General features: G+C 48.1%; 1 protein-coding gene across 1 annotated transcript; it reads left to right on the top strand.

Annotated features, from left to right (window-relative positions):
- Nucleotides 1–574: 574 nt before the first annotated feature.
- RAB7A (RAB7A, member RAS oncogene family) lies at nt 575–19819 on the top strand. The gene is made up of 6 exons (XM_036390905.2): nt 575–683; nt 15509–15569; nt 16627–16753; nt 17522–17740; nt 18227–18355; nt 18487–19819. Exons 2-6 carry the CDS (start codon nt 15517–15519, stop codon nt 18580–18582), a joined length of 624 nt encoding a protein of 207 aa, XP_036246798.1. The 5' UTR covers nt 575–683; nt 15509–15516; the 3' UTR covers nt 18583–19819.
- The last annotated feature ends 493 nt before the right edge of the window (nt 19820–20312 follow it).

Genomic DNA, 20312 nt, shown 5'->3' with positions numbered 1-20312 from the left:
GCACTATTGCTCTTGGTGCTGACAATTGCCTGGTTAATTAATCTGAATGTACATCCAACTGGCATCTTTTATCTTCTTTCCTGACATGCACTGGTGCTACTACCCCACTTTAAATTACAGCTGCAAGTAAAAATTTGTAAATATTAAACATTTATAATCTAAAATGCTGCCTCTTTATTTCTAATAGCAATAACTGAGGTTTTTTTTTTTTTTTCACATAGGAATTTAACTGTAGGGAACTCCGTGCTAATTCTTCAATGCTATTTAGAAGACACCAAAGAACAGATTTGTGCCCGTGTGTTCTCATCAATTATGAAGGTTTCTTTGGGCCTTTCCACCTCCCTTCAGGCCAGGGCGCGGTGTTTATTGGAAGCCAGCGGGGGAGGCAGGTCCTTTCCCATCCCTCCCTCCCTTCTGTGCGGGCTCCGGTGGTACCACAAACATTTATTTTCCACAAACATTTCTTTCTATTTTCCACCCCCACGGAGTGGGCCCGCGCTGAGCCTCGGCGCCCTGAGATGGCGGGCGGGTCACGTGTGCGGCGCGCGGTGACGCCGGGCCCCGTGAGCGGAAGTTGTCGGTGAGGCGGAAGCGAGCGCGGGAGGCGGCGGGGCCCATTAAAGCCGACGAGGCGGGCGGGGGGCGCAGCGATCGGGCTCGGGCCGCGGCGGCAGCACCACCAGGTGAGCCCGGCGGCAACGCGCGCTGCCTGCGGGGATGGGCGGGCGGCCGGCCGGCCGAGCCCCGGGCCGGGGGAGCCGCTCGCGGCCCCTCCCCGGCACCGGGGGGCCCGCGGCGGAGGCGGCGCCGTCTCGGTGCTCCCGGCCGGCTTTGCACCGGGGCCCGGCTCGTTTGCCCGCCCCGAGGCGGGCTCTGGTGGCCGCGCTGCTGGCGCCGAGCTCCCTGGAGCCGGGCCCGGCGCTGGCTCGGGACAATGCAGGGGGGTCTCCCCAGGCCCGGGCTCCTCCCCGAGGGCCTTTCTCAGGATGCGCGTTTGGCCAGGCCTTTGTGGAGCCTTCTCTGCGGAGCGGCCCGAGCGGTGCCTCCGGGCAGGGAGCGCTTTGTCTGGGGCCTCTGGAGCTGCTGTGGCTCCCTGCGAAGCCCGAAGAGGCTTCAGGGTGACCGGTGGGAGGGCGCTGGGTCGGGACGGTGAAACGCTGCTCGGGGGTCGGTGGGGAGCGCTTGTAACGTGAACCGGCAGCCCCGGGAGCGATTAAACTGACCGGAGAGGCGGCCGGCGAGACTGGCAGTTATTGCGAAAGGAGCTGTCGGTGTGTGCAAAGCCTGAGTCAGTGCTAAGCACTATTAGAGTGGATGTTAGAAGTGCTTTTGTCTGTGAGTGTATAATAAGGTAAATTAAGTGATAGATGCGTTATTAGTTTCCATATATATAGAGACTAATAAATGTGGAAATGCCTGATCGTTGTACTTAAGACAGTTGCACTCCCTGTAAATAGAGGGCTTATTTTAGTAGCAAAAACGGCTGTCTTCATCTGAAGTAGGGTAAGTAACCACAGCATCAAAATGTGTGTCTCACCTAGCACTCTAGGCCTTTTGTTCTCAAAGCTAGAAGTTTCAGCATTATCTCCTGGAAAACTCCAAATGTTTGCTGATAAGCAGAGCTGTTGTGGTCTGTATGAGGTTTTTATATGTAAACTGAGAACACGTGACAGAATGAAGTCGTCGTCCCCCCCCCCAGCTGTAAGCAAGCTGTTCTTTGTTTGACACTTGCCAGCATGGAACCTTCAAAGCTTCCAGTACTTGTCACTGGCTGGCCAGCTCTGGTCTGTGCCTAACAGTCTGTGTATCCATGTGGGTGTTGGGTTTGGGGAAGTGGAGATTCTCTTTTTAGGGGAATGGTACATAAGTAGCTGTGCCAGTGTTTTCCTGGCTGCGATAGCTGTAGCCTGGCTATGGTTCCAGTAGAACCAGGCTGCTGGAGTCAGTGTACCCAGCTCTCTCAGGAGCTGAATTTGAGGTTAAAGTGGGTGGAGTAATTTGAATATTCCTTGTTAAATAATCAAGGCTTCGTTGCTGTACTTACTCAGGAAGAACAAGTATACTTTTCTTTCCCCCTCTCCCGTGTGACTCCCAACAGCTGACTGAACACATGACTTGCCCTCCATGCACTAATGAGTGGACCCACCATGCCTGCCTGGCCTGAGCCTCAGAAGTAAAGCAGCCCTAATACTGTTAACTTTCAAGCACTGCCTTGTTTGTTTGTTTGTTTGGGGTGTGTGTTTGTTTGTTTTGCATTTTTTTCTTTACTCTTTGTGCTGTTATGTTAATACCCTATGTCTGGTGTAGAAAGGCTGTTACGGGGCTAATCTGAGCCCTCAGTAAGGAAGACTGCTGAAATCTCGTAGCAGTTTCTTGCTCTCCCAACCTGTAGTGTGAAATATAACTGATAAGATGGAAGCTGTGTTTAGTGTTGTTCTTACCTGTGGTGTCCTGCAGTGGTCCCTGTCCTCAAACTCAAATATCCTGATATTAGGTCAGCATGGAATCACAGAATATTCTGAGTTGGAAGGGGCACACAAGGATCACAGAAGTTCAGTTCCTGGCTCTGTACAGGACACTCCCACATGTGCCTGAGAGTGCTCAAGTGCTCTTGAGCTCTGGCAGGCTTGGGGCCATGGCCACTTCCCTGGGGAGCCTGTTCCCGTGCCCAGCCACCCTTTGGGTGAAGAACTTTTTTCTCTGTATCCAGCCTAAACCTGCTTGACAAAGCTTCACACTGTTTTCTTGATCCTGTCACTGGTCACCAGAGTGAAGAGGTGGGGAACAGGACACCCTGAGTTGTACCTTCAGGGTGACAAGTTAAGAATTTAAATAACTGTGTTGCAGAGTCTGCACTACAGGCATCCTGGCCCTCCTGTCAAAGCCAGGGAATCCAACTCTGAGTAGCACAGACATATTAAAACATTGATAAATCCTCAGCTGAAAGTGTAAAATGAGCAAGCTCTGCTCTGAAGTGACCTGGGAAAGATATGACTTTGCTTAGTTTGCTGATCAAAATGAAAGCTTGTGAGCAGGAGGGTTACCAGATTTATTTTCTGCAGTGCCTTCTTAAAGCTCGTGTTTTATACTTGTGTTGGAAGGTTGTGAGAATTACCTGTTGGAGCAAATCTCTGGCAAAGCTTGTCCTTGAGGAAACATGACAATTACCATCAAACCATCTGTGCAAAACTATAAATAGCTCTGTCTCTAACATGTATGAGATTTTGGCCTGACTTCTGTGTGAAAATGAGACTACTTTATGCAGAACTTAACATTTGGCTGTAAACAAAATTGGTTGTGCTTGGTTAGGGTGTGTTTTTAAATGCTGCATTGTGAGAGAAAGTTTGCAGGTACCTGGCTCAAGAATAAGGGCTATGCAATAGGGCACTTGGATATTTGCTTTCTCTGAAACTGGTGGATGATGTGGGCTCACAGGTACTTATTGTTGCATGTCCCTGCCTTCAGAATACAGCAATTTTGTTAGTAACTGAAGTAAATTGAACCTTTGTGAAATGAGTACAGGACCCTCACCTTGCATGTTGCCAGTGTTTCCTTATGTCTTCTGGGCTTCTCCTTGGCTGTGACCTGACCTGCTCTGAAGTCCCTGTTACTGGGCCCTGGTGGACCTAAGGTTCTCTTGCAGAGCTGTAGAGTAATTTAAAGATTGTTGCCTCTACAGAAGAGAGTCCAGCTAAGACCTTACCTAAATGCTGAACTTGGTTGGGCACTAGCATGTGCTGTTTGTCTGGCAGCAGTCTTGCACCCTTCAGATGCTGAAGTACTTCATTCTTGCACAGCATTGTCTTGATAATTGCAATTTAATTGCCTTATGAGTTAGAGTTGAGTTGGCTTCCCTCTGCAGCTTCCTAAAATGATCTTTTGTAGTTGCTGTGTAACAGTCTGCCTTCAGATATAGCTGTGACCAGAGATTGTGAGGATAAAAGTGTCTCTCTCTGCAGCACCAATCCAAACACGAGCTGTACATCTCAAAACTGAATTAGATATAGATAATTAATTGAATGACAGTAGTTGATACACCATGCTTATTTGTGCAGTGAGGGGCTCGATTAAAGGTCCCATATCTCTTTAAATGCACCTTGAATAAAGCTTGCAAGGTCAGGAGCTGCCCACGTGCTGCTCAGAAATAGCAGGCGCTGAAGGGATACCCCTGTGTCACTTGGTTCCCCTCTGGCTCCTGGTGTGCTTGTTGCTTTTTGCTCCCTGTTGGTAGGGATGGGTAGGGATGCAGCTCTGGAGCCCAGCGTGCTGCTGCATTTTGTGCTGGCAGATCTGCCCTGGTGATGTCATCGCTGCTGCGAGCGCTGCTCCTGCTCCTCCTCCTCCCCGGTGCCAGCAAGCAGCGCTCGCTCTGTGGGGGAAGCTTTGTCAACACTGCTGCTGCTCCCTCATGGCCAGTGACCCTGGGAAGGGAAGCAGGCTCATCAAGGCCACTGAAGTGTGTTGATTTGCAGCTTATCTCGGTAGCCTTGGCTTCTCTTGCCAGGAAACCTGTTATTGAGGCCACAGCTGTCTTCATAGGGCCGTGAAGCTTCAGGACAGGGTGCACTGCCTTTGAGATGGGATTGAAGTGTAAACCTGTGGCACAGATTTCTCTCTGTATGATTTAAAGGCACTTGATACAGTGAGTGATTTGCTCTTTCTTCTGCATAACCACTTAAAATGACAATTTAAGGTGACTAATTGTGTCTAACTGTACTTGCATGAGTTTCAAGCAGAAATTGTTAAATGAAATTAAATGTCAATTAAAAAAGCCCAGTATTTGTCTTGAGTCTGTCCTATATACTGTAGCTGTGGTCATTTGAGAGACAAGGTGGACTAGTGAAGTGGTGGACAAAAGTGGAGGCCAGTAACTGGAGCTGCCTTCAGAGCCAGCCTGCCTGGAGTACCTGGACCTTGGTTACTGGGCTGCCAGTTTATCTAACAAGTCTGTGCTGAGCCCTTGAACTCTTTCTAGCTGGAAGCAGAATCCTCTTCAAAGTAACCTGTCTGGTGCTTGTCTCCCTCAAGTGGGCTGAGTCACTCGGCTCCCAGACATGGATAATGATATCTGGAGTCCAAACTGGCACAGTGGTGACATTGTCTCCAGCATGAGCAGTGAGAGGGTTTTAGCTGAGACATGCCTGGGCCTGAACCTTTTCCCCTGCCTAACAAGATGCCATTTGCCCACAAAGTTCTCTTAATCTCACCATGCAAGTGAGGTTTTCATTGGACCTTTGTGGAGCTTCATCAAGAGAATAGGTGAAGTGGTAAAGTATTGATGCAGGATCTATGCAAGAGGTATGAGGGTATGAAGTATGAGTGTGAAACTGAATATCCACAGTATGAATTCCTTGTTAGCCACTGACTCAGCTGTGATGGCAAGCTACCTGTTGCACTCCCATTCTGGTACTGAAATACTTGTCCTTCCTGCTCTGCAAACCACATTAGCATAGTATTGAGTGTGTGTAGGATCAAGAGTTCTGCTCGCAGATCAAGGTGTAGTTCTTAGATTACAACCTGTCCCTAGAGAAAGCTTCCTCTCTAGAAGACTCATTACTGACAACAGGACCTCCTGGAAGGAGGAGTAATGCTTTTGCCATTAGTGTTGATCTGGTGCTTCCCTACATCTGCTAGCAGGATCTCCCATCAGTATTTGTCCTTTCTCCTCTATCAAGCTTCTTATGCTGTAGGAAACACAATATTCACTCTCAGATCTGAGTATCAGGTGTAAGTTGCAGCCTCTGGCAGACCTCCTAAGGGCTGTCATTTGACTTGGTCAAAGTCTCCTTTCAGCCTCTTGTTTCCTGCCCAGCTTCTAGGAACTCTGGCAGCCAGGAGTGGATAAACAAGGCTTGTTTACCACTGACAAGGTCTAAGATCTGTGTTTTGCTTACCACTGCAAAAGTTATCTGTGTTTCTGAAACTGAAAGCAGGAATCTCTGAAAACTTAAACTGTAGTCAAAACTAGAATTAATCTGAGCACTTTAAAAATACTGTCAGATATGGTAAAAATCTAACAACTCAACTGTTTATCAGGGGCCTGGCTAACTTAGAATATTTTGAATTGGACAGCCTTATCTTCTGGACACATAGATTAAAAAAAACCAGCTGCCTCTGACTGTGTTTGTTTTATAGAAAGCAATAAGGGAGTTGTCACTCAGGGTATGGCCTGATGTGAGAATTGTGCCAGGCTCTTGATATTCGTGTCAGGGTTACTAAAACTGTTGGGTGGCTCCACTCTCTGGGTGCTGTGTGTCCAAAGGCCAGTAAACACCACTGTATAAACTGAGCTCTGTGAGCACTCTAGCTGTGTTCCAGTTAGTCCCAGGTTTATTTTACTGATTGGAAAGCTGTCCACCAAGGAGGCCGTGGTGGTAGAGGCATCATGGAAGCTGTGCTGGTGTAGCTGCAGTGCTGTGCGTAGGCAAGGCCCTTAGTCAAGACACATGGCTTGTTGCCTAGTGTCTCCCAGCAGCCAGCTATGTGCTCAACTCTCCTCCCACATCCTGAGATTGTCTCCCCCAGGGCAGAATAGGGGAAGTTAAACTTGCTCTGATAAAGGGGGAGGGGTGTTAAAGCAAGCATGCCTTTTCTTGTAACAGCTTTATCCTTGGGGGAAATCTGCTGGGAACTACCTGAAATCCTGTAGGATTTAACAGGGCAACTGCCTCTTACTGGAAGGCAGGGGCACAGCAACACTGATTCTTGACATGGTTTGAGCCTCCAAGAGAAGGTAGAAGATGATCTTGGGACACTTGCTACCAGTCTGTTAGGGTATGTGTGCCCAATCCTGAGAGGATATTTTGTGGTATAAGGGCCATTTAGCTGCTGGAGGAATCAGTGGACTAAAACTTCATGACTGGAAACATCCAGCTTTCAGTGAAGCTTCTGGGTTTGGCTTTTTTGTTAAGATGTCTTCCTCTAAGCAGAAGACTTCCACTTCAGCAGCCCTGGCTTGCTTTCTGGGAATCCTGGTCTTGTTAGTGTGTAGCATTAGCTTCAAAAGGATCTTTGTGGCCTCTTCTCCTGCCACAGCTGCAGTCTCCCATACCTGCTACCCTCTGTGGAGATGATGGGAATCATCCTCAAGTTGTTGAGGAGCAAAGTGATCCACCCAAGGTGGCTGCCCAGCATAGCTGGCTGCATCCCTGGGGGCATTTTCTTCAGTCTCTTCCTTTCATTGCTTTGCCTCAGTGTGATTATCACTTGGAAGGTCCTGCATTTGCTCCTGTGATCTTAGGCTTGGCAGAGGCCTGGGTGTTGTTGTACTGTTCCTGCAGACAATAAGAAATGTCCTCCAGACCTTTCCCAGTGCTCCTAAGCTCAGTGTTGGTCTGCTTGAACATGGACAAACATATGCTGTGGTACTGTAAGCAAATGTGTTTTCATGCTTGTTCTGCTCCCACTCGCAAACCATGTAGTCAGATCAGCATGATGCCTCCTCACGAGAAGGTGGCTGTTGTGATGTCTAAACCAGCAGAAATCAGATCAATTTTTGGCATTAGGGGTGGAATCTAGTCCTATGTAGTTTGGACTTTTCTAGGGTAGAGTCACAATTAATTATGGCAGCTTTACAGTCAAAAACCTGTTCAGATCCACAGCTAGTATTTAAACTTTGTGCAGCATAGAACAACTCTCATCTGGAGAAATGCCAGGAGGTGTAACAGGCCCGTGAATCAGTGAGGCTTGGACTGAAGAGCTTGGCTTTGAGAACCTGGGCTTTGAGCCTAACTGATCATATGCATCAGTGCCTCTCAGGAATGCAGTGCTCTCCAAATCTCAGCCCTAAGGGAGCCACAGCTGAGCTGAGACCTCAGGCAGGGCAGACCCCTTCTCATGTGCAAGTCCTGCAATGTCAGTGCAGACACGGCTCCTACCAGTGGCATTGCTTCTGCCTTCCCTGTGTTGTCTGCACTCTGGCAGGCTGGATATTGGCATGTCTCCTTCCAGTGAGCCCTGAGTCCTTGCCCATGTAAGGGATGTGTGATAGAGCCTCCAGCTGAGGGTTGAGGGGATGTCTGAGGCAAGCTAAAACCCTACTACCACTGATAGGAGTGTGCAACCCAGCCCTGGCTCTGGAGCATCCTTGATCTCATCATGAATCTGTTATGCTCAAAACTGTTCCAAAGCTTCTGTTTCCCAGCCAGGTTTTCTGCCTGTTTCTCCAAGCTGCATGTTGCCCCATCGTTCTCTTCCTTGAGCACTGAACTGTTTTAAGGGCATGTTACCCATGAACAGGACACAGCAGAGTATTTGTGTAGGCCTGGTGTCAGCTCCATCTGGGAGCCACTTCAGACCATGTCAGTTGGCTTTTAGCACTGTGTCACACTGGTTTGGTGCCTGTGTTGAAGTAGACAATGAACAGAATTTGAAGCCATGTGGCTGAGCTGCTATTGCTGGTTCCTAAGCTTCACTCAGTTCTAGAGCAGCTGCTCCAGCACTGGTGGCTGCAACTCTGCCCTCAAAAGGAGGTGGAAACTTACTGCAGACAGATGTAATCTAAAAAGCTAATTCCTCTGGGATACTGAACCATGTTCTAAGGTTCAGTTTTGATCTGAGCCATGTCAGTGTGCTAGCAGGCATCTAAAGCTCCAAGCTGTTTTTCAGGAAGGTGAAGCTTTTGGCACAGGACTCCCAGATGGGGGTGGGATGTACTGGACAGTGTATTTACACCTGACAGCTTGCAATATAATGTTTTACACAAGGTATCAAAAATTAAGTTGTAGCTGAGGCTTTCAGCTCCATGAACAGAGGTAGTTTCTGCCTCACAGGGCTGTCTGGGAAAAGTACCAACTGGACAGAAGCCTGCTCTTGGTGGAGCAGCTCAGCTGCCTGCTGAGCTGCTCCTCTTGAGGAGAGAATGAGGAGCTGTGCTTGCTTGAGCTTTTGGCTGGGTACCAGCAGGAGGAAATATATTGGTTAGAACAGCAACATAAACGTGTTGCGAAGAAGGAGGTGGAAATCAGTTTTTAGATGCTACTGTAGAACAGCAGCTAGAGTGTACCCTTCAGTGAAGCTGTCACAAGAATATCTTGCCAGGTGCTTTTGGTGTGGGCTCTACTTGAAGTGACTGCTGCTCCATGGTGCATCTGCGAGGCCTGAAGGCACCTCTGATTGTATGGACTGTAGAGCCCATTGCCTCAGAAACAACCTATTTACAGGGAGCAGTTCTTGCAAGTTGTCAGCCCAAATTACAAGATGTTCCTGGTTTCCTTTTTAGACACAGCACGTGTCCCCACTAAATGTGAGGCTTTTCTCAATGGTATTTTCCAGTGAGCTGGGGAAGCTGAGCTCCTGATAGTCCTGTCATGGGAGTGGGAGAGTGCTGTCCTGCCTGTGCAGCCTTTGTCAGTGCAAGACTCAACCTGCTATTATAACTCCTATGCCTCTGTAGTAGTGCTCACTGTGAGGATGCTGGATACATGTTTCACCTTTAGAGCACCTGGGTTTGGTAAGGAAAATATGCAGGCTCTGTGGCAGTCAGAAACATCAAAGGCAGCCACAATGCCTACATTGTGATATTCCTAGTTTCTTCCTTGAAGGCAGCTTGGCATCTCTTAAGCCATGTTGATATTAAATTAATAGCCCCTGCTGATTGTCTTCCTGACTACTGCTGTGCTTTTGCCCACTGAAAAGACAGCACTTGTGTCACTCTTGGGAGAATGCAAGTGACATGTTTAATGTTGGTATCTGTTGGTCTCAGATTTGTGTTGAACTGTTCAGGCAGTCACTTGTAGCTTTGTATTGGTTGATGCCTTGTTAGCAATATCGGTCTGACCAGCCAGTGGGAACCGAGCTGCTGTTAAATTGTAACTGGTAAAGCTTTTTCTGCCCCAGCTGGGGCTCTGCTGCAGTTGGGGTTTGAGGCTTCAATACAAAGCATGTCTGGACTGCTTGGACGCTCTGCAACGAGGAACTGGGACTCTGGTTAACTAATGGCAATAATAGGCTATGCCTTTTTTCAGGATGAAGCCTTGCTTTTTCAGAGTAGCTGAAAAATTGGAGCAAATTCATGTATCTACTGAAAGGTTTAGCTAAAGCATGGCAAGGTGCAGTGTGACCATGGGGCAAGTGGTATGTGCCAGGTTGTTTGGTGTGCTTGGGCCTCTAAAAACAGGATAAACATTCAGTCACCATCTCATTTCAGTGGCTAAAGATGTAAGCAGACATAAGCCCTTGAGATGCCAAACGTGCTAGGGAACTTGATACTTTTGAGAGGGAACTGGTTCAGTCTGACTGAGCTGGTCCTGAATAATATTTCCAGCTTCAGTTTCCTTGAAGAAATGCTGAACCCAGTGAGGGAGGAGGGAGGGAATAAAAATAGCTCTCTGTAGTACAGAGACATCCATGCAAGAGAACAGTGAGTAGAGGTGCTGTTTCTGTGTCAGAAGTGCACTTGGCTGCATTTTGGGACACTCTTCTCACATTTCAGGACAGAAGGTTCTTCCAGAGCACAAGGGTAGCTCTTGTCTGGTCACTGTGGTAGGCATGGTGCTGTGTGTGGTAGCCCCTAATGGACACCTGATCTGTCCACATCAGCTTGTTCATGGTTGGGTGTTTTTGCTGAAGGTCCTGTGGTATAGTGGGAAAGTGGAAGCTCTGCTTATCAGCCATGGCATCCAGAACAGAGCTGCAGTGCTTCAGGTTCAAATACACCTTTTTGTGGGATACCTGCTTTACTCTTGTGCTGCCTGCTGGGACAGGGAGCATAACTAGGCATCCATAATTCTGAGTTTAGCTGTGCTTAATGCCTGCTGCCCTACCACTTTGTGCCTGGTTGGTGTGGTGTTAAATATTCCTGGCAAAGGACATAAGGATGAGATGTGCTGTCCAGCATCCTCACTTCAGCACTGAGCTGATCGCTGAGAAAGTGCAGGTGGCAGGCTGATAGCTGTAGTAACAGGGAGCTCCTGGTCAAACATTCCAGCCTCTATGGACATGTTAGGATTGTGATTCCAACTGTTCAATAGCAAAGCTGAAACAGTAAAGACTGCTCAGCAGCTTCAAAACTGGTATGGGTATGCTGCTGCTTAGGGAGCCTTGTCTTCCAAGGAGGTGAGATTCCCCTAGGGATGGATGCTTTCACACTAAAACTGTCCATGAGCCATTTAGAATATTCCTTTTGCAAGGCCTGCTTCTGTTAAAGCATAGCTAATCTGAAGTCTGGTGAGCCATCAATGCAAACTGCTACTGTTCCTTCTTGTACCAACCTAATTAATATTAAAATGCCTACATTGTGACTTGACACGTGAACATCTCTAAGGAATTTGTAACCCTCCATTTCTGCTTTGAGTTAAAGCAGCTGTCTTAATATAGCAAGGGAAAGGACAGTTGTAATGTGCTCTGAAGCAACAAGGGAAACCTAATTAGACTTGGCATAGGCTTTATTTGCTCTTGCATCTGAGCTGTAGAGCTATGAAGCTTCATAGCATGGGTTTTGACTTTTCCTTTCAGATTAGCTAAACCAGTGATGCTTGCAGTGTTAGCAATTTTCCCTTGCTACTGCTGCAGGTGAGTGTTAAAGGTAATAACAGTATTGTGGGACAGAGTGTGCTATACCAGCTTAATTTCTTGAGGGTCAGCATATCATTAATAGCTTGTTTGCTTAGAGGATAGGCATTAAAAATGGAGTGGAAGGTTTCCTCTCCTGTATTAGAGACAGCTGTGTCATTTCTTTGGCACAGTTAAGCCAGGAGGAGGAGGAATGATTCTGGTGATCAACCCTTGGCTGATGTGGAGTGTCTGGTGGCTCCTGAGCAGGGCTGGCTGGGTGTGCTGCTCTAGGCTGTGTTCTGAGCAGTCATGCAGATGACCTCGCTCAAAAAGATTTCATGTAGTGTGAAACAGAGCTGAGTCTTGGATCAAATCTTAACAAACAAGTTTTTCTTTGTGATACCTCTGAAAAAGGAAGTGTTTGTTCAGAAGTGCTCCTTGGACTGGACAGAAGCCCCATGTGAGCTCTCACACTGCCATCTGAAGGGTGTGTGCCTCAACAGGGTGCTGCTCTGGAGTAATTGTGTCAAATACCATAAGGCAAGACAAGCTGCATTCTATGGTGCAAAATACTCTTAGTGCTGAGTCAGTGGGAGCCAGCCTATCTGAACTCAACCATTTTCTACAGGACCTGAGGATGTGTTTCCTTGTTGTACTGGGCAAGGAATAACTCTGAAGCCTTGGTCTGTTTATATCTGCAATAGAAGATTATTAAAGGGGGCTTCAAGGCAGTATCAGTCAGGCATTGATAGAACAATGGTGTGAGACTGGGCAGTGTCCATGCTGGTCCCTGGCAGGGCTGCAGTTCCTCACTGCCCCATGGCCCGCACCAAATATGAAGCTGCAGCAGCTCTTCCTGTGCTATGGCTCACATCCTTTGCATCACCTGGGATGGAAGCTGAGTGTCTCACCTGCCTGGTGTTGATGGGGCAGTGACAGCCCTTCACACTGCTGGGTAACCTGTCAGCTATGACAAGATGGCAGTGGCAGCTCTGACTCAGCCTGACTTCCTGTGGCTGCTCAGCAGAGCAGTTTTCCCTCCCCTCATAGTGGAACTTCAGGCTATGTTGAACTTGGGAGATAAGCATGCAGTGTGATTTAGTGTTGCAATTTAGGGCTCTGCAAATCCCTCCCTAAGCACAAGAACTAATGCCAGCTTGTCCAAAGCTGCTTCAAATACCAGGAAGCTGTGAGCTGCAGCAGCAAGTGATATTGGAAACACTCTGAGGAAAGTAGAAGCAGGTCCCAGAAGCATGCTGGGTTCTGGCATAGCCACTTCTGGGTGAGTTGTTTTCCTCTGTCCTGAGGAAATCGGGTGACTTGCACTGGACCTGAACCTATGCAGATGTTTTTCATGACAGTACACAGCTGTCTTAAGGCTGTTTTAAAGCTCTGTTCACTTGCTTCTCGCTCCATCTGGGCTGCTTGTGCTGCACAAGTCTCTGGCTTGGCTGGCAAAAGTGTCACTTGTTATGTGCTTTGTGAACACAGGAGGTGCAGGCTTGAAGGGCCTTCTGTGGTCTCTTCTACCCGTGGCTACGGTGCGTGCATCTTGGCAAGAGCAGAAGCAGAGCTCAGTGTTGGTGCTGTTGACAACTTTCAGCTGGCTCTGTCTTGGTGAGCATAGCTGGGCTGTCAGCTGGATTGGTGAACAATGCAGCCCACTGGAAAAGTGAGGTGTTGACGCTTGGAGAAGCTGTCCTCCACACGCTCTCTGGCATCTGCTAACACCCATCTAAGGGTGGCATCAGCCCTGTGGGTGACCTGTCACTGCTGCTCACTGCACAGCCCCTGGCTGTTATCTCCTCAGCACTGGGTCCTGTTTAGGTGTATCTCAAGGATCTCATGAGGTTATACAGGAAAAAAACCCAGAAGGGGCAAAGCCCAACTAGAACTTAATCTGACTACTGCTGTAAAAGATAATAAAATGTGTAAAGAGTGTTTTTGTACATTAGTAACAAAAGAGAGCAAAGAGGCATCCCCATCCTTTATCAGATGTGGAGGGAAACATGGTGATAAAGGCTGAGGAAGAGGCCTGCTACATGACTTCGACACACACTCAAGACTCAGTGGCTTTGTGGGTGGGTACTGAGGGAACTGGTGGAAGTGCTCCCTGAGCCCCTTTCAATCCAGCAGTTGTGGCTCCCTGGGGAGGTCCCAGTGCACTGGAAGTTAGCAAATGAAATGTGCATCTACAGGAAGGGTCAGAATCAGGAGGAGGATCTGTGGAAGGCCTGTTAGTGTGACCTTGGTGCCAGAGAAGGTTATGGAGCAGATATCTTGAATGCCACCGTGCAACATGTACAGGACATGGGTGATCCCAGAGGCCTTTCCCAACCTAAACAACCCTGTGACTGTGAGGTGGGTGCAGTGCAAAAAGGTGTAGCTGTAGGTGCATCACTACAGTGGCTGCAGGAGTGCTCCTTCAGCTTCTGCAGCATCCACTGACAGCAAAGGCTAAAGCTCTCCGTGTCTTCTAACCCTCAAAGCCTGAGATGATTAAGATGTTTTGCAACTGGGACTGCATCTAGTGAGAGGCTTTTACAGCCGAAGCCTCCTGTAGTAGTGGGGTGAAATGGGTGTAGTTATCTAGTACCTAAGGCTGTTGTGTATCCCAGGAAGCACATAAGGATCAAGCTGCTTGAAGAGACATAAATCCCTGTTGTAGAAGCAAAGGCCTCCTTAGCTGTGAAAATCAGGAATAGCTCCTGAAGAGTAGGAGTTGTGTGCTGTAATGAATGTGGTATAGCAGGATGGGAATTTTAGGGTAGGCAAGTCCATACATAAGGGCTGAGTACCAAGTCTGGTTGTCAAGGATCTTTGGAGTCAGGTAGCACAGCTAAAGCCGTCCTGTGGCTCCTCTTGCTGTACTGAACCTGCAGGGCTCCCTCAGGAAAGCCAAGTCCTTGTGTTGTGGAGCAGGTCAGTACCAAAACAGGGTCTGTGATCTGATCCAGCACATAAGAGTGGCTGGCCCACCCCCTCCCCAGAGGTGTGGAGAAGGGCCTCAGGGTAGGAGGGGTGTGCTCAGCCACTGGACAGACCCTGTACTTGCTCTCACCATGCTAAAGAATATCCTGAAGTGTATTCAGGCCTGCTGCAGCTGATGAACTTGTAGCTGCCTCACTGGTCTGAAGGAGACCTGGGAGCAGATGAGTGTGGAACTCTGAAGCTCAGCTCTCTCTTTAATTGGATGCACCATTAGTGGCCAGTTTAGAGCCTCCTGCCTATGAAGTTTTGACAAACAAGTCATCATCTGATGAAGTGGATGGCCATCAGTGGGCTGAATCTTGAGGTTTGTCACTGTAACCTTATCACACCAAAGCTGAGGTGGCAGTAGTCAGCTTCCTGTGCCCTCAGAGAAGCCACAGTCTGGTAGCAGTTTGCTTTGTAATTCAGCTGCCCTGTGTGGCTGTTGCAGCTGCTTCAACCACATCATGTCCTTGGGATTTGGTTCTTTCACAAAGCACAGCTGCTGAAGAAAGTTATCCCCTCTCCAAGCTCATGATGGAAGAAATGCTGCTGCTTTTTTTTTTTTTTTTCTTATTTTTTGCTGGGAAACTACTGAACAGCACAAAAAAGCTTGAGTGTGGTATTAGACACATGCCTGCTTACCCCTCACTTTGTGGCATGTGTAAGAATTATTAATCTGTGTTGGGAGCTGGTATGATTTACTGCACTGCCTCAAGTCAAGGGAGATGGCCTGGGCTAGTATATCTCCCACATGGCCTGGAAATGGGATCCAGAAGGGTCTTGGTACAGTAAGTGACAAGTGCTCAGCTCATCTGGTATTAAATTGCCACTACTGGTCTGGCATGGCCCAGCCTATGCGGTGGCAGACACCTGGGCAGTGCTGAGTGTAGCCTTGAATTGGAGTCTGGTTTCAGGAGTGCTGGGCCCTGCCTGTCCCTGGCTCCTTGCTGGGAGTCAGGTTTCCCAGCCTCCAAACTTGCTGCTTGCTTTCTTGAGGAATGACATACTAATAGTTTGTGATGGGATTGTTCTTCCTTTCTAGTGTGAAAGATGACTTCTAGGAAGAAAGTGTTACTGAAAGTCATCATCCTTGGAGACTCTGGGTAAGTGGAAGAGCCTTTAAGATGCTAATCTGTATCTGGCTAGAGCAGTGCTCTTGACTAGTGGGAGCCTGGATGCACTGTAAGAATCAGCAGTGCTGGGAGGAGAGATTTTACAGCCCATGACAGCTGTGTTACCTCAGGTCTGGCTTGAATGTGTCCTTGCAGTATCTTGAGGTCCTGCCACAATATTAAATGGGGAAAGTGTGGTGGGCAGGCCACTGGAGTAGCCGAGTGGAATAACCTTCTGCATGGAGGACATGTGCTGTTGGAATGAGTGTTTCACTTAAAAAAATAAAATAAAAAACCCCAAAACCTCTAGTAAGCATTCTTAGGTGAATTCCTAAAGCTCTGTCAGAGACATAGTCTGTACTGAGCCATCTGCTTTGCTCCTCGGGGCTGGCTGGAGCACTCCCCTTGGAGTGAAAGGCTTTGCTCTGTGCTCTCAGCAAGGAGTCTGCTCTGCTGTCACAGGTTGCTTGCTGTGCAGGCTGTAACCCGATTCCCATGACATAAGGTTTATTTATACTGCTGTCCCCAGCAAGCTGTTATTCAGGGAGTGTTTCTCAGCCACACAGAGGGCATGTGAGCCTCTAAGCTTGCTCTCTGGGGAGGATCTCCACCTCTGGGTGCCTAGCAGATGTGTTTGTGAGCTGTTGCCATCTGAGATTGTCTGCTTTTCCACCTCCTCCTTCTGCAGAGGCTGAAGATTACTGTTTGTGATGGGTTTCTCTGAAGCACTTCATCTTCTAAAATTGCCTTCATGGTCATAATGTGAATGTGTGTTCCTTACCAAGGATCAGATTAGTGATGGGGAGGTGAAGTTTCTCAGGATGTAATCCTTTGTATCCTTGGGTAGCTAATGCTCTTATTCAGCTGGTGCCTCAGCATCTCTTGGTGTGCAAGCCCCTACTAGCAGAGGTGGGTGCTTCTTCCCTGGTTGAAAAGCCAGGAGGTTATGGGCAGTGAGGGGCACTGGAATATTCTCTTCAGGGTGGTCAACTCAAACATTGTTGTAGAAGCAGCCTACCAAGTCTTTCTTTTTTGTGTTCCTGTGCAGGGTGGGAAAGACATCGCTCATGAACCAGTATGTGAACAAGAAATTCAGTAACCAGTACAAGGCTACGATAGGTGCAGACTTCCTGACAAAAGAGGTGATGGTGGATGACAGGCTAGTGACAATGCAGGTAAGGAGGGACCCTGCTGCAAGGGGTGCCATCACCCCACTTGTGTGGAAGCATCTGCTCTGGTGTAGGGATCAGTGTCCTGGGTGTGAGTCTTGTTTGCACTGAACTTCTGTTAGACATAAGTGCTTCTGGGCTTCTCTACAAATTTTTGCATGGGCTGAACAAGGGAATGCAAAGATTAATCTGGGTTTAGCTAACAGCAGTGTTGTTAGGCCCTGTTTAAAAAACTGGATTTGGTACTGTCAGCAAACTAGGTCTTGTTAGAAAGATTCACTTCCCTAGTGTTCAAGAACTGGAAAGGACTCCCTAGGTCAACCATTTGTGTCACCCCAAGTCTTATGGGTGTAGTGTTAACCTGCCAGCCTGCTTATGTCTCTGGTATCTGCAGCTTTCATCTCTCTGTGGTGAAACTGACTGCAAGGCAGCAAAAGCTGCAGCCATCACAGGAGTGTTTGAACTCTGCTGGTATCCAGGTGCATCCAAGCACTGCAGACAGGTCACCTGCTGACCCTAATACCCAAGTCCTGCTTGTCCAGGACAAGAATATGTCCCTGGCTGAGGCTGAATACAAAAAGGGTCAACTATCTTTAGAAGGTGTTTCTGGCTCCTGATGCTTAGTGCCTACAGAAATCCCTAAGCCTGCAGGTGCTGCTATCTGCCCAGCTGGGGACTCTATATGCCTGGTGGGGAGTTTTGGAATGAATGCCCTAATTGCAGACTGACTGTGTCAGAGTAGAACTGGCTTATCTGCCCTGTCTTTTGCTCCAGATATGGGATACAGCAGGCCAAGAACGATTTCAGTCTCTGGGAGTTGCCTTCTACAGGGGAGCAGATTGCTGTGTGCTGGTATTCGATGTCACGGCTCCCAACACGTTCAAAACCCTAGACAGCTGGAGGGATGAATTCCTCATTCAGGCCAGTCCAAGGGATCCTGAGAATTTTCCTTTTGTTGTGCTGGGAAACAAGATTGACCTAGAAAACAGACAAGTGAGTACTGGGACTTACTAACCTCCTCTTAAGAAACTGCTGGAGTGGGAGACCTTGTAGAAACACAGGAGGGTTACCTGAGAAACAGGAGTGGGAGGTGCCTGAGAGTGGCTCAGATGTTGTCTGCCACTGGAGAAGGGTTTCTCCTGCCTGGAGAGGTCAGGCCCCTGTGCACAGCATGCTCCTGCCCACTGGTGGAAGGATTGCAGCAGCTTCCTGGGGAGGGAGGTGCAAGGAGAGGAGCTGCTTCTCCTCCCCCAGATGTGCTGAGCAGCTCCTATGGGAGCAAGCCAGTGCTCTGTGGTCTCCTTCCCTGGGGCTGGGTCTGTCAGGTGATGGGAAGTGGTCTCCTGTGTTCTGTTTCAAGGCTGGGGCTTTGAGGTCAGAGCTGCTCAGGTTGGATGTGAGGGATCTCTGGCCTTGCCCAGAAAATAAAACCCCTCCCTGCATAGCAGAAGGTAGTGATGCTGTTCTCTGTCCACCCAGGTCACCACAAAACGAGCACAAGCCTGGTGCTACAGTAAAAACAACATCCCCTACTTTGAAACCAGTGCCAAGGAGGCCATTAATGTGGAACAAGCTTTCCAGACGATCGCACGAAATGCACTTAAACAGGTAGAGAGGGAAGCAGTGGGCAGCCCTGCCCCAGTGCTGTGGGCAGCCTGGGGCTCACCCCCAGCCTTGCCCAGCTCCTTGCATGCTGGGAGCTGTCTGCAGAGCATTAACTCCTCCTCCTCTCCCACTAGGAAACCGAAGTGGAACTTTACAATGAATTCCCCGAACCCATCAAACTAGACAAGACTGACCGAGCGAAGGCTTCTGCGGAGAGCTGCAGCTGCTGAGGGGAGTGGGAGGGGTTGAGCACAGTCCTTCACAAACAAATATCACACTTAGGCCTTCAAACACACAGCCCCTCTTCTGTGTTTAAAATGAAATTACAAAAAAAAAAAAAATTGCATCTCCAGCTGCCAAAATCCACCCATCTCTCATGAGCATCTGAGTCCTGCACTTCAGAGCTCAGGTCCCCACACCATCCACATCACACTTCATGGTAACAGACCTTTCTCTTAGTTTAAAATGGAAACTGTTATGTATGTTTGGAACTGAATCTAATTCCAGGTGTCCAATGGAGAGAAACTGTTTACAGGTAATCTGTGTAACAAGTTACATACATTTTTAACTGTCTCGTGTTTTCCCCTGTGAAGGCTGCAATTGGAAAGGCTGATTACCCATAGTTCATTGCAAGCTCAGCACTCAGACTAGGTTGAGTTTTGTATGTATCTCTGTTAATGCTTGTTACTTTTAACTAATCAGATCTTTTTACAGTATCCATGTATTATGTAATGCTTCTTTAGGAAAAATCTTATAGTACATGTTAATATATGCAACCAATTAAAAATGTATAAATTAGTGTAAAATTCCTGAATTACATGTTCAAGTACTGAAACACAGGTTGTGTAGAAAGTGAGGAGGACACTTGTGACCTGCAGCGTGCTAGCAACACAGAGTCCAGATAGAGGCAGTATTCTGTACAGTAGAGATGAACTATGTAAGCCTTCTTGTTTTGAGGCCAAAAAGGCTTCATCTTCTGGAAAAATCTGTCTGGCTTCCTTGTATCTAAATTCTCAGATTTGCATAACAGCATTGATATGCACACTGGATTATTGGATTTAAAATTAAATACAGCTATGAAATGACCTCATTTGTTCACCTCCCCTACTGCTTAACTCCTGACATCCTGGAGCGAGCATGAGGAGCCAGAGCTGAGGTGTGCCTGTGGCTCTTTGTGCTGTGGAAGGAGCTCCCACTTGGGGTGTGGTAGCTGTTTCTTAATGAATGACCTGGACTATGAATCTTCCCTTTCTTCTTACTGACTGCTAATCTGGATTTTTGGTATGGAAAAACTTGGCAATCTAGTCCCTTTCCTCTCTTCCTTTCTTCCTGGTATTTGTTCTTGCATTTGTAGCTTGCTTAAATGGAGCCCTTCTACCTGTTTTCCAGAGGTCTACATTCTAGTACGTAGGCTGAGCTCTTATGTAAAGAAACAAACATGATGCCAATAAACTTAACAAGAACAAACCTTCTTGTTTACTCCTGTTTCTGGCTCTTTTTTTCCTCCACTAACATGCTTTCTTTCCTCTGTCTAGTCACCATCCCAGCAAGCCAGTGCCTGCTAACTGAAGGACATTTGTGCTTCTTCCTTACTATAAAGTTTGTGCCTTCCAGCTTGGTTTTTGAGAGAGGGGTGAGCCAGCCCTGCTTGCTTGGCTGGGACACTGCTAGAGAGTTACCCCTCTGTTTCTCTGGAATCTGCTTCCAGGGGCAGGAATGATGCTGGATCAGATCCCTCGGAGCACAGCCCTGTTTTGGGCGTGTGTCCTGGACAGCCTCTGTGTTTTGGGACAGGCTCTTAAAGCTCTTGCTGCCCTCCCCTTGCAGGGGTTGTGTGAGCAGAGCAGGCTCAGCCCTTCCTGCTCCCCAGCAAGGCTGGCCTGGGCTTCCTTGCAGTGAGTTGAGGGCCTTTCTGTGCTCCAGCCTAGTCAAATAAAGCCTTTAATTTCTAAATGCTGGC

Source organism: Molothrus ater, chromosome 11, assembly GCF_012460135.2.
Source record: "Molothrus ater isolate BHLD 08-10-18 breed brown headed cowbird chromosome 11, BPBGC_Mater_1.1, whole genome shotgun sequence".
Taxonomy (NCBI): domain Eukaryota; kingdom Metazoa; phylum Chordata; class Aves; order Passeriformes; family Icteridae; genus Molothrus; species Molothrus ater.
The sequence above is the reverse complement of the archived record's forward strand: the minus strand, read 5'-3'. Positions and strand labels throughout refer to the sequence as shown.

Excerpts from the sequence above, each read along its gene's own strand:
- RAB7A (XM_036390905.2), top strand. The coding sequence starts at position 15,517 with ATGACTTCTAGGAAGAAAGTGTTACTGAAAGTCATCATCCTTGGAGAC. Across the intron at positions 16,754-17,521 it reads ACAGGCTAGTGACAATGCAG|ATATGGGATACAGCAGGCCA; the intron begins GTAAGGAGGGAC and ends CTTTTGCTCCAG. Across the intron at positions 18,356-18,486 it reads CACGAAATGCACTTAAACAG|GAAACCGAAGTGGAACTTTA; the intron begins GTAGAGAGGGAA and ends CTCTCCCACTAG.